This window comes from Macrosteles quadrilineatus, unplaced genomic scaffold (genome assembly GCF_028750875.1).
Source record: "Macrosteles quadrilineatus isolate MER2022 unplaced genomic scaffold, UCM_ALF_1.0 Scaffold_7__1_contigs__length_78375512, whole genome shotgun sequence".
In the NCBI taxonomy this organism is placed as follows: domain Eukaryota; kingdom Metazoa; phylum Arthropoda; class Insecta; order Hemiptera; family Cicadellidae; genus Macrosteles; species Macrosteles quadrilineatus.
In genome coordinates this window covers 25,546,056-25,558,371 of record NW_026542600.1, presented here as the reverse complement: position 1 = coordinate 25,558,371, position 12,316 = coordinate 25,546,056, and the positions used below count along the sequence as shown (strand labels likewise).

Here is a 12,316-nt window from a genome sequence, read left to right as displayed (position 1 = left end):
AACATGACAACTTTAGGGTAACTGAAATTGAAAATCAATCCTGAGCAAAGCATTGGATTGATTGGGAAGTTGGTGCTATTTCTCTTGAACAGATTTAATGACTAATGTTATCTGTTGAAAAATACTGTAGAAGATCTTTTTCGAGAAGATATACTTAGAATGCTTGTCTTTTATTATGTTAACACAAGGCGTGGTAGAAGAAATAACTGTCTTAACTAAGACTAGAAAAAAGGGTTGCTTCGTGGACTGAAACTTAGCGATAGAGGTCTTAGAGATGAAGAAGTGAATAGCAAATATATGGTGAAATAAACATTCATTTTTAATCTTTAGAAGCTTAAAGGTAAAGAAATTATTCAAATACTTTTTGCCTTGCTTGAAAACATTTCAAATGTAGTTGATTAAATGGCAGATTGAAATCCAGTATGCGTTAGGATTTGCTATACTTTTTTTAGGTGAATAAGTCTTTTTAAACGTCATGTTAAGTTAACGTCATCGTCATAGTCAAAGCCGAGTCTTCATAAATTAGTCTTTGTGAGGTCCAATAAAGTAAAAATGCACTTTGAGAACCATTCAAAATATGAACTTGATAGAACAAGTAATTCTTCAAAGAACAACGCAAATAAATAACTTAAAGTGCAAAGAAACATCTTGTCTACTAGAATAAGTAGCATACACTATATTCACATAGCGTACAAGTTTTAAGGATACAAATTAATGAGGTGAAACACCAAAATAAGATATTTTTAAAGCAACTAAGTTTAAATTATAATTTTTATGTACATAAATTACTGTTTTTTAAACAATTGGAGACCTTAAAGGTTCTTTCTGAATTAGGAATATAGATAAAAATTAATCAAATAAACTTACGAGATTTATCTAAATGTTTGTTGTTTTGGCCCCACTTTAGCAAGTTGGAGTTCCTCATGGCAGACTTCTTGAACCCCTGAAACAGAAAGTACCTTTAAAACAGTGGTACTTTTACTTTTTTAATTGAAGTGGCGACCATACAAAGTAGGTATTTTAAGCCAAGTATGAATTGAGATCAGTGTAGTATGAGTGGTGCGATCTTGTAGTCTTGTTTGTGACTAAGGCCGACATATTGCTTAGACACAGCTGTTAATTAATAGCCCATACAGCTAATGGCAACTAAGAGACCTACAGTAATAAACTCAAAATATCTCACCGATGTATCAGAGGAATCTATGAATGACAGTTGAACACTAACGTAAACATTACAAAAAGTGAAAGAAATTACGTTGCTGAATAGCAATTTAGTGACCACAAGTAATCACACGTGAACCTGCAATCCTGCAATCCAAGTTGCAAGTTACGCAAGTGGCTGCGGCATTCCCTAGCAGGACTTAGATAGCATCCATTGTCAGGAGTTGGGAAATCCTCAATGTTTAGCACTTGCAGTTGTTCCATGTTTCTTTTTTTATTTATAAATTCCAGAATTTCCACATAAATTCACAGTGGGAGTTGTTTTTTTTTTTTTATAATTTTTACAGTAAAGTCTTAGTTCCATAAAAATAATATTCCTCCATGTAAAGATGAGTTAGATGATGACTTTTTTTCAATTACTTTACTCATTATAAGTCATAAACGATATTTCATAACGTGAAACTCCCTAGCTGCAGCAAAACTGCATACAAGTTAAGTTCCAGATTCCAACTGCTGTGATGAAATTGTGTCTAGAGGTTAAAAAAGGTTTATAGTTAGTCGCACACCAATAAAGAAACTTCACTCAAATATAGGTTTGCTGTATCGTAGATTTTATATCTATTCTACAGGACCTCCCTACTAATAATTGTCAAATGGGCTGGTATACACTCATTCCATTAGATGTCCCTTTACGCTTATAACTTTATAAGCATAACAAACATGATAACAAATTTGACATATCGAATGGATTTGAAATTCACCTGCCTAGAAGGGGTGGTTTGGAAGGTGTGTATGGAACTGTTTTCATGGTCGTTCTATAAAAACACTATTGTAGTATTTCAATCCAAATGTTTTCGGCCAAAGATTGTTTAAGTACTAAATGATGATTGGTGGAATTTGAACAAACACAATAAGAATATAGTTTTTGGCAAGTTTTCTATATTATGTGCAACCAATTTTTATATTATGTGTAATCATCTTCATTAGGGTGTTAACAATTTAAGAGAATTCATCTCATGGTAATTTACAAAATTTAATCGATAACAAAAATGTTTCAACAATCCAACAACACAAACAACAAAAAATAACAAATAACACAACAACAACAATAACAATAACAATAACACAAAGGAAAAATGCAGGAGTTAAATGGTAAATTTTATCAGTGGAGTTTATGTTCATGTGTTATTGTTTTTTAAACATTTAAAATATGATTAAGTGTTAATACATCTAACCAAAATATTCTTTGCTTGCCGATTTGTATGATTATTTATTTATTTACATTTTACCAGTATGTTTGGAGGAATAACTATGACTGATGTTCCTAAGAGTACCATAATAGGTATACTTTACAAAGTAAGTTAGTAGGTTAATTTTTTATTGGGTTATTTTTTATATTTTATTAGATGATTGGAGGCATAACTATGACTGAGTTTGCAATGAGTGTGTCAGTAAGGTGGAGTGTCAAGGTTGTAGCCCCAAGTGCCTACTAGTAGTGCCAAGTGCCAAGTGCCTGAGAGTGTTGTGGTAGTGTACATGCGCTGCTGTGTGTGTGTATGTTGGTGTGCGCGGTGCAAGCCGACCTTGGTACCGGTACCAGCTGGAGACGTCACCTACTGCATCTTCCACATTCACGTGGCCTCCCCGCTCAACCACAACAAAACATGGAACCAACTGTAATCTGCCATATCGAGTACTTACACTATTACATGCTTAGAATGCACGTGAACTAAACTCTGGTGGGACATAAAACTATCTCTAAAACTATTATAGACATACTGCCATTTTTTTTTTCAAGATGACATTTTTGTACTTATCACATTACCGGTACATACAGTATTTTTATATGAATGAACGAGTATTGCAGTCTCGTGTATCATAAACCTATCTCTATATAGGTACTGCCATTGATTAAATTATATTATATAAATATTTAATTTTGAAAACTTACTAAAAACATAAAAAAATTATATATACTGTAATATTTCAAAATTAAGTTCTTGTAACTTTCGCATTACTTACTTTCACTTAAATGATCTTGAATATTTTCGTGTGACATAACTATCTCTAAAAACTAAATAAAAAACTAGAAAAGTTAAATTTATTTTAATTTTGGCTACCAATCAAAATTCATTCAAACTATTAATAGCAAAACAAATAACGTTAAAACTCACCAACGTTTTATTTGACCGAGATAGAACCAAGTAAAAACTGAGGACGTGTTCTGCTCAGAAAATCCAAAATCGGTACTTTTCAATTATTTCGACCCTACTACTGTATTTTACAGCATATGTTTGCTGAGGTTGGGTAATACATTTATGACAAAAAGTACATAACTAAGAGTAATCTCTATAAACTATGCAGGTACATTTAAATCATCTAGATCCGTATACTATATGCTATGAACAATGCCTTACTTTAAATGACCAAACGTAAATAATGGAACCACCAATATGGTTTAAATAATAGATAAGTACAGTACCGATTTTAGATTTTGCGAACATGCACCAAAATCACGCATGATCTTTTCATAATTTTCTCTATTAGTCACTGGATGCAGATGTTTAATTAATCCACGATAGTTTTTACAGATATATTACCGTTGTCTAAATATTACGTTAAATTTCGTTTAGCCTAACACGTAATCATTAGTATTTTAGACTATGGATTATTTTCACCAAGTACGGGTGACTTAAGATATTAAATGATCTACTGGTGTTTGATTCTTTTTAGTCAGTTCAGGTAACTTCGATTGTAAAAACCTCATGGCCATGTTTTGAATGAGTAATCCCACCATACGATTGAACGTTATGCTACACGAGAGCAAAAAGGCAAACATAATTATGTGGCAACAATATAGTTTCTGGTATTGGAAGTAAAAATATTAGTATAATGTGGATCTCTCGTTCTTACAAATTAATTTTAATAAATCTATATGTTTAATCTTTATTTGATTTTTATACATGCAAGCTTAAATTACGTTTGTTGACAGAAGCCAAAGTTTTTTTTTTATTTTAATATGCAGCTCTTTTAATATATTAAAATAAAGTTTAAAAGGTAAAACTAAATCTTTAATATATTTGTAATAGTGTAATTTATTAGTAAAAAATTAAAATGACGAATGAGAGGCGGATTGGCAGTTATCAACTGTCAAAAGATTGTTTCAGCTGTGTTAATTAATTGGGTTTGCTTATTTCTAGCATGTTAATCACAGTTTAATTGATAAACATTCGAATACAATAATGTATGCATGCTCGTAGGTTCGTACAATCAACACATTGTAAACGTTTCTGTGAAAATACCTAAATGTATGAAGTAAACCTTAAAGATACCGTTAAATTTAAGGTTATGGTATTTTCAGGCTTGTTCGGACTAGGTAAAGTTAGAAATGTTGACAGGGTTAGCAGCAAAATGGAGTTGATTATATAACTTTCTCTTAAGGAAAGCTCTACACGTCCTGCGTTGATCGTCCAGTAACGCGAAGATAAGCCATGACGGTAACATCTAACCTCTGAGTAACCTTCCTGGCAGAGTGATGGCGCAGCCGCAGGACACCAAGTTATACTGCAGTATAGTAACACCGTAACACCCTACATGTCGTGTGTATATTTATATATATATATATATATTTTTTTTTATTGCATGAACATTGCAACTTCAGATTGATATAGAAAAAATAAACGGTATCAGCATTCGGCGCAGGAAAACAAGTTATACTGTAGTATAGTAATACCCTACATGTCGTGTGTTTTTATATATATATATATATATATTTATTTATTTATTGCATTAACATTGCAACTTCAGATTGATATAGAAAAAAAACAACTGTATCAGCATTCAGCAATCTAACACTAATATCGTTCATGTTAGCCCAGAACAGTGAAAATTCAGTTCCAAGCAAGAAAAATTCAAAACATTTTGACCACTTAAACGAGTTATTTTATTAATTTTCCTATACATTTTTCGACTTTTTTAAAATTAAAACTCATCGCAACTGGAGTCTACGAAGAGGTAGACCTTTTCCGTGGTTAAGAAGGGAGTTTTTTTTACATTTTTGTTCACTTTAACTATACAGTATATAATATTATTTGTTTCCGTGGTTAAGAAGGGAGTATTTTTACATTTTTGTTCACTTTAATTATACAGTATATAGTATTTGTTATTTATATAGTAATGTAGTAATTTTTACAGCAATGGGGGGTTGTGCCATTTTGTTAAGAGTCAAAAGGACAACATGCTAAATTTTCATAAAAATCGGTCCAGCCATTTTTGTGAAAATTCACAACGAACTTAAGTGACGGTTAAACACATCTTCTAAGGGCTACTTTGTCAAAGTGGTATCCAACCTCTTGTTTTAGTATATGTTTTTCAACAAAGCCACATACTTTACGTTTAGTTACTTACTTGCGAAATAGCTAAGAAAACCTTGAACAGGAAAAGAAAGATATGTTGTTTCCTAGAAGCAACATACTAAGAGTGAATTTACAAGTATACAATCGGTCAGACCGGTTTTTCACTGTCGAAATTCACAATCGCGGCGCAACTACGCATCTTGAGATACTAATGCGCAGAAATGACAGCGGCGCAGATCTGCGCGTAAATGATTACATCACGGACTGATCTACAAATCAACTACGGATCTGTAGAATTAAAAGTGGGCAGGTATTCTAGCTGGTAAAAAACATCATCATTTAAAAATCAATGTTATCATCGTTATGTCATTTTTTATCACATTCTTGTCACTGTATTACTTGTTGTGATTTACTGTGTTAATATTTTTTAATATTGACGCAACAGAAAAACAAGCATTTGATCTGATTTTTTAAAGTATAAGTTATTTATTGTTTCATTTTGAACTTTCTTAAAAATGTCTAGTATTGGAAAGTAAAATTAAGCAATAAAATATTGTCGTGTAGTATATTGTATATTAATTGAGTTTTTTTATAAGTTTTCCATTCTTTTGAACAACATATGTATATTTTAAAAATAAACATACAATATGTTACGATGGATTTGGAAGCTCTAGCAATACAGAGGTGATAGGAAAAATTAAATATTTAATATATGAAAAACAATATTATGTGGACATTAAACATCAAACGTGTTATTAAATTACCTGAAAGTACAAAAATACGTCTAATAACACTTTGTTATGCTACAAGTATTATTACAAATATTACACGTGTTATTAGACGTATTTTTTGTACTTTCAGGTAACTATTAGTAATCTAAAAAATACTACAGAAAGTACGTAGACTGTAGTCACGAGTTCGCCTCATATTTACTAGAGAGTAGGGTTTCCTTAGTATTTATTTAGAATTATAGCTAAATAAAGTATATACATTTTATTACTTAAAATGAAACTATTTACAGGCATTTACAAATCCATTTAATAACTCATGAAAAGTGTTAAAACTTAGAAAAAGAATTAACTTCTCTTCTCATGAACTAATAAATAATTAGTTGGCAAAATTTAAAAAATCAGTAGGACAAGCATCGTTATGTAGATTAAGTCATAAATGGCGATAGTTATTAATTCATTAATTACGTAATTTGAAATAAAGCAATAAAACACGGCTGTAATTAAAAATTATGACAAGTAAGTACTGTAGTTGCTATGTAAGCGATTACCAGAATATGACACATAATTTATAAATTCACATTCGCCAAAACTGGGTACTTCCTGGACTTTGATAGCCTATGCGATAAAATAACAATTAATTATTTAGATAATAATTACCTCTGACCTCTGCCCACCCAAAATGATAACGGTCCACTGCAAAGTCGATATTTCAAAAACCCCTTTCTTGCAATTTTAATTAAACACAGTTTGTTTTATTTCGGCCAAAATTTTCGACAGAAATGGGGACAACATAAATAAGGTTAGGTGCATTGAAGCTTTATTTTTAAAAGATTCTACCTTATGTTAGCTCTATTGAAAATATAATAAACATGTGGAGGTCCAACTAAAATCTTTGATAAATTGATTATACTCGGTCGTTGTTTATATGGCAAACATTAAAACAAAATGAGTAATTATACATTAATAATGTTTTCTTACAACTGTTATTCATTAGTGCTTAGTGATATTTTACTTGAACCAGTATTTTTTAGATGGTGCATACATTAGAAATTAAATCAAGTAGGCCTACTGTACGACCATAACGTACGATAGAAAACCGCAACGACTATAAACATTTAAATACTTTACAGTATCTGTAAATAAGAAGAAAAGGCCAAATGGGCCTTTCCTAAACTAGCACAGGCGTCATGAGTTTGTCACATTAAGTTATGTTAATAATTTTTATATTGTTTACTTTTAAACATTATGAACTATCTCTGCTATCATCACCTGAGGGTTTATGATTTTAACTACCCAGTACTGTTTTGGGTTGTTTGATATTGAAAATTAGTTTATAATGTTTACTTAAAATTCAGATCAACAGTGATCCACATCGTTGTAACGTCTTTCGCTGTTTAAGAGGTTTACTGGACAACGACTATGTAATGCAATAAACGCCCCAGCAAATCTATTTATCTGAGGAATTTGATTAGTTATACTACATGAAAAGTTTCAGTGAAACTTGGTAATCGAACCCGTGACCCCCTAGATCTATGATAGGGTTTGATGGACAAGGGGGGTGGGGTCCGGTGGTAAAGTAGGTCTCCCTTTGTTGCGACAAGTGACTGCAGTTAGGCCTATTGACGGGTTTCCGGCGACAAGGTCCTCATCTAACAACTTGTACCAACAACTACAAACAACTTATACCAACAACTACAAACAACTTATACCAACAACTACAAGCAACTTATGCCAGAAACTACGAAACAACTTTAGCCAACAACAACTATAATTAGCTTGTGTCTCAAAACACGATAACTCACAGTGCCTGATGTTACTTACTATTTTGGATTATTGCATTTTCTTTTGTCTGTTTTATTGTATTGAATTTTCTGTACTGAGAAAGGAGTTTCGTTTTTTACATCAGTGCTACTGTTGTTGATTACAAAGATTATTCGACAGATTTATTTGAGATTCTAAAACATTTATGTCTAGACGAGCTTTCTCTCGTGTCTATTAATTACTTTAATATCATACGCAATTTTGTAATGTTTGTGAATGAATAGTGATTGATTACATTAAAATTCTATTTAACTTTTATTAGGTACTGAATTAAAATTCGTTAAACCCAATTTGACGAGGTTTTATGTAAAGGGTATTTCTTTGATTTAAAAGGGTAGAACGCTGTATGTTAGTGTTAGTTCTAATTACATTTCTTATTTCCACCGCTTGTATGTATCAAGGATAAAACCGCATGGCTTGAAATTAATCGTCTTACGTTTAGATCGAATAAAGGCCAATTTTACAATAATGCCTGCAGAAGATTACCAATAAACTCGATCTTTAACGATCCAGAAAGAAAACAAAAACAAGAATTGCTATCGATTTATACTGCTATGTAGGCCGTGAGTTCTGATAGAAGTTTGCAAACAATTCAGGTGGTATTGCGTCCGAGCTTGTTTTGGGAGTCCAGATCCAGCACTGTTGAATTCGGTAGCGAGTTTTTTTTTTTAAAGCATCATTGAAAATGTAATCTAAGATTCAACTCCTTAATTTTTTCCAATTTACAAACACTCCATTACACTCTTAGAAAATATGAGGTATTTGGCATGGTCGATCCTAACATGTTGCAATCGCTTTAGATCATGAAATGGTTACAATTGACCATTCATAGAAATGAGATTAAAACTTTCGGGTTAGTTTCCTTACATAATAAACTTTGTTATTAAACCACAATAAGCTGATTTTAGGATGAAGGAAGCCATTGTTTTCTTTTATTTGTTGTTCTTCGAAAGTTTGCTCGGTTTAGCGACATTTTAGTAGAGCTATTGTTGACAACTGTAACCATCATCTACAATCTAGATGGGTATGGTTATTTTACAATATTGTTTGAATCATGCAAAACAGAGTCCAATGTTAATTAACTGTTTATATCTAAGTGTTGATACAACTCAAAACAGAGACTTTGTAAACATATACAGCTTATAATCATCGAATTTCTCTGAGTCAAATATCGTTTTCTAGACGTTTAAAACAATTCTTTCTAGCAATGAGTGCTTAAACCCCAATGTTTTATTAAGCTTATTGTTGTGAGTTTTTAAAAGAGCATTAACACTCCTAGCAAATTTAATCTGCATGGCGTTCTGTTTATAAACTCTAATGGACCTTTCTAATTTATTTTCCACGACATTTCCAGAAGTGAAATCTTGTTAATATCTCTGTCCATTACACACATAATTAATACGGTGCAGTCGATGGCTTCTGATAGTCGTAAATAATACTTCCAAGTGGGAATATTTGGTAAGTCTTTAAACGAAAACGCCCATATTTCCGAGGGCTATTAAATGAATTCGAGGGTTATCTTCACAAAGTCTCTTAGCCAACAAAAGTTCCGAAAGAAAAAAAAAACCTGCTACCAATTTTACTCAGAAACATTCGCTTCATACATCAGACACTTTTAAAGAACAAGTTCGTGAAAAATTAAGCCAACAAAAGTCCCAAAATCCGAAATATGTTGTCAGTTTGATTCATAAACATTTGATACCTTATAAAACCTGAGGTTTGGACTAAGACCGTTAGTGAAACCCCAGTCCTACTATGACAAATAACATTTCAAACATTTAAGACACATACCCCTGGATCGAAAGACGTAACCAAATACTATCAATGCTCTCCACATATTATCATCAAGTTGGTTATTCCTCTCGCAGCATCCATGGACCATGGTCCCAGGCCTGATCACATCCCGAGACCGTGGTTATTATTCACGACCCAGACCCAAGGCTGCTGTAGTCATGCGATGGTACGACCTCTACCAAAACCGCACATTCACTCGCTGTTACACTACACAGCCAGACCCACATTGTTCATACTAGCTGGACACATCTTTTGAGACTAGGACTTGACTTTGCTCAGAGGAAAACTCATAGCAAATCTTCAGTGACTGGTGTTGAGCCAAAATATCACATTGGCTGGGGGATTCTGATTATATTGGGCTTGATTTCATGAAAATCGTTCTCTTGATCGTCAGAATTGACAAATTAACAATTAAGTTATCTGTGTTCCAACACCAAGTCGTAATGATCCGTTGTATAATTAGTATAGCTGAATTGAACACATATTTAGGTTAGAATGCCAGCTGCTTAAAAATACACAAGTATAAGGTTGTGTTTGTTAAAAGTGTTAAGAAAGGATAGCCAAAACACGGAACACAACACTGGTCAACCAGATGCTGATATTGCTTGAGATACAACACCGGTTAACGTCGAAGGGATTTTAGATGACATTCAAGGTGTGCTCACATTTCTGCAGTACGAAACCGCCGTTGATTTTTCACATGACACATTCGACATATTTGAAATCTCGACATAGCTTCCAGAGGAACACTCAGAAAATCTTCAGTGTTTGTGGTCGTTCTTGCAGTACAAGAATGAATGAAAGTGACACAATGCGATGAAGGGTACAGTCGTGTGCAGAATATGAACAAGCGGAAGTCAACCCACCATTGTGACATGAGTTTTACACAACAGTATATGAACGGGTCACGTGCAATGAGAGGGTACAGTCCGGTTATATAATAAGACCTGGATCGTTATGCTTATCAATTTTTAGAAAGATACTTTGATATTTATGATAATTAAGTAGGATTAAGAATGGGGGTTTCGATGCACTGCAGCGAAAACGGCTGCTTTATTACATGTTTTGCGGGGCTGAAGTTTCTTTGCATCCCTAAGGTTAACAAGTCTAAAATAGTCTAATAAGTCAGAAAAAATCAGTCCATTATCTTGTTGAAAAATATTGTTGTGTCGTTATTCCAATGGTATTTGTATATCATCGTATCACATAGTATGAATATTTTACTAATGTTAGCGAAGTAATGCATGTTGCATTCAAATAATAGCAACGGCTAGTCAATAGAAATAAAAACAAGACCTGTTTGGGGACCTAATTTATAAATTCCAACAATGTGCGAAATTTACGTTTTTTTATTTAGCCAAGGTGAAGTGAGACGAAAAAATAGTTTATCACACTAACCTACTAACCTAAAGAATATTTTCGGCCCTCACTCATCTAGAGATCGTGTCGAAAAGAGACACTTTACGCCCTATGTAAAGTACCTGATATGCCATGAATTTATAATACAAATGAACTCAGGCATGCAACAACACTCACAACGCTTATTAAAGTTTTGAAATCATGTCGTTTGATTTACACATTAAAACTGTTGAAAATACCGGAAAGCATTCATTGGCAGGGAAAACCTGTACCTAATCCAAGAACAGGAATAAAATAAAATACACACGTCCTAAAGAATTTCTTGCGATTTATTTATATTGCAGCATTCTTTAACACTATTATATGGTACGGTACTTAAGAGGTTGTCTAAATATTTGATTTATTTTTTACAAACAAACATTTGATTTATATCGCCACTGAAAAAAATTAAAAGAAAATTGCAAAGCAAGAAATTAAGCGTAGCCTATTTAACCATAGAAATACGACTCCGATCGAATTAATTAACGATTCGAACAGTATTCGTAACATTGTATTGTATTGCATAGAGGGTTTGCACAGTTGCAATTGCTAATTTCTTGTACAAACAAATTTAGACAAAACGTAGTGCTGTCAATTTGTCGAGATGTGTTGGAATTTCCACTCCGACTCTGTTATGTATTCTCAATTAGTTTAGGCACTTCTTTTTACATAACCTTACATGCATAGTTATAAAGCTACTGCTCGAGAAGTCAGCCCACCACGTTACGCTGTAGCACAGAAAACATACTGGGTAGTATGTTTTCTGTGGTAGTAGGCCTACCCATGGGCTTGACAGGCTGTCAAAGTGATTCTAATGGCGTAAGAGAGCATTAACTTCTGTTTAGAATGAGCAATAACATCTCAAAGATGAGTCATTTCACCACTTAAATTGCTTATCAGAGTTCACTCTGCTACCAACAATACAGAACTAAAAATGCGATATACCTACGAATATGCATTGTTGAACATCATCATCAGTATTTTCTTACGTACCGTGGTCCCGATTATAAAACAATGAAATTAATCCACTTTGGCATAGCTCCTCAACACTTAAAA

At 32.9% G+C, this 12,316-nt stretch overlaps 1 protein-coding gene across 2 annotated transcripts in view; it reads right to left on the bottom strand.

Annotated features, from left to right (window-relative positions):
* LOC128998561 (PTB domain-containing engulfment adapter protein 1) overlaps positions 1 to 12,316 on the bottom strand; it is a 52,221-nt gene that overhangs the window by 17,115 nt on the left and 22,790 nt on the right. For both annotated transcript variants that reach the window (XM_054424756.1, XM_054424755.1), the window contains exon 2: positions 868 to 943. In XM_054424756.1, the coding sequence (XP_054280731.1) occupies positions 868 to 925 (58 nt within the window). In that variant the 5' untranslated portion in view covers positions 926 to 943. The remainder of the gene's footprint in view (positions 1 to 867; positions 944 to 12,316) is intronic.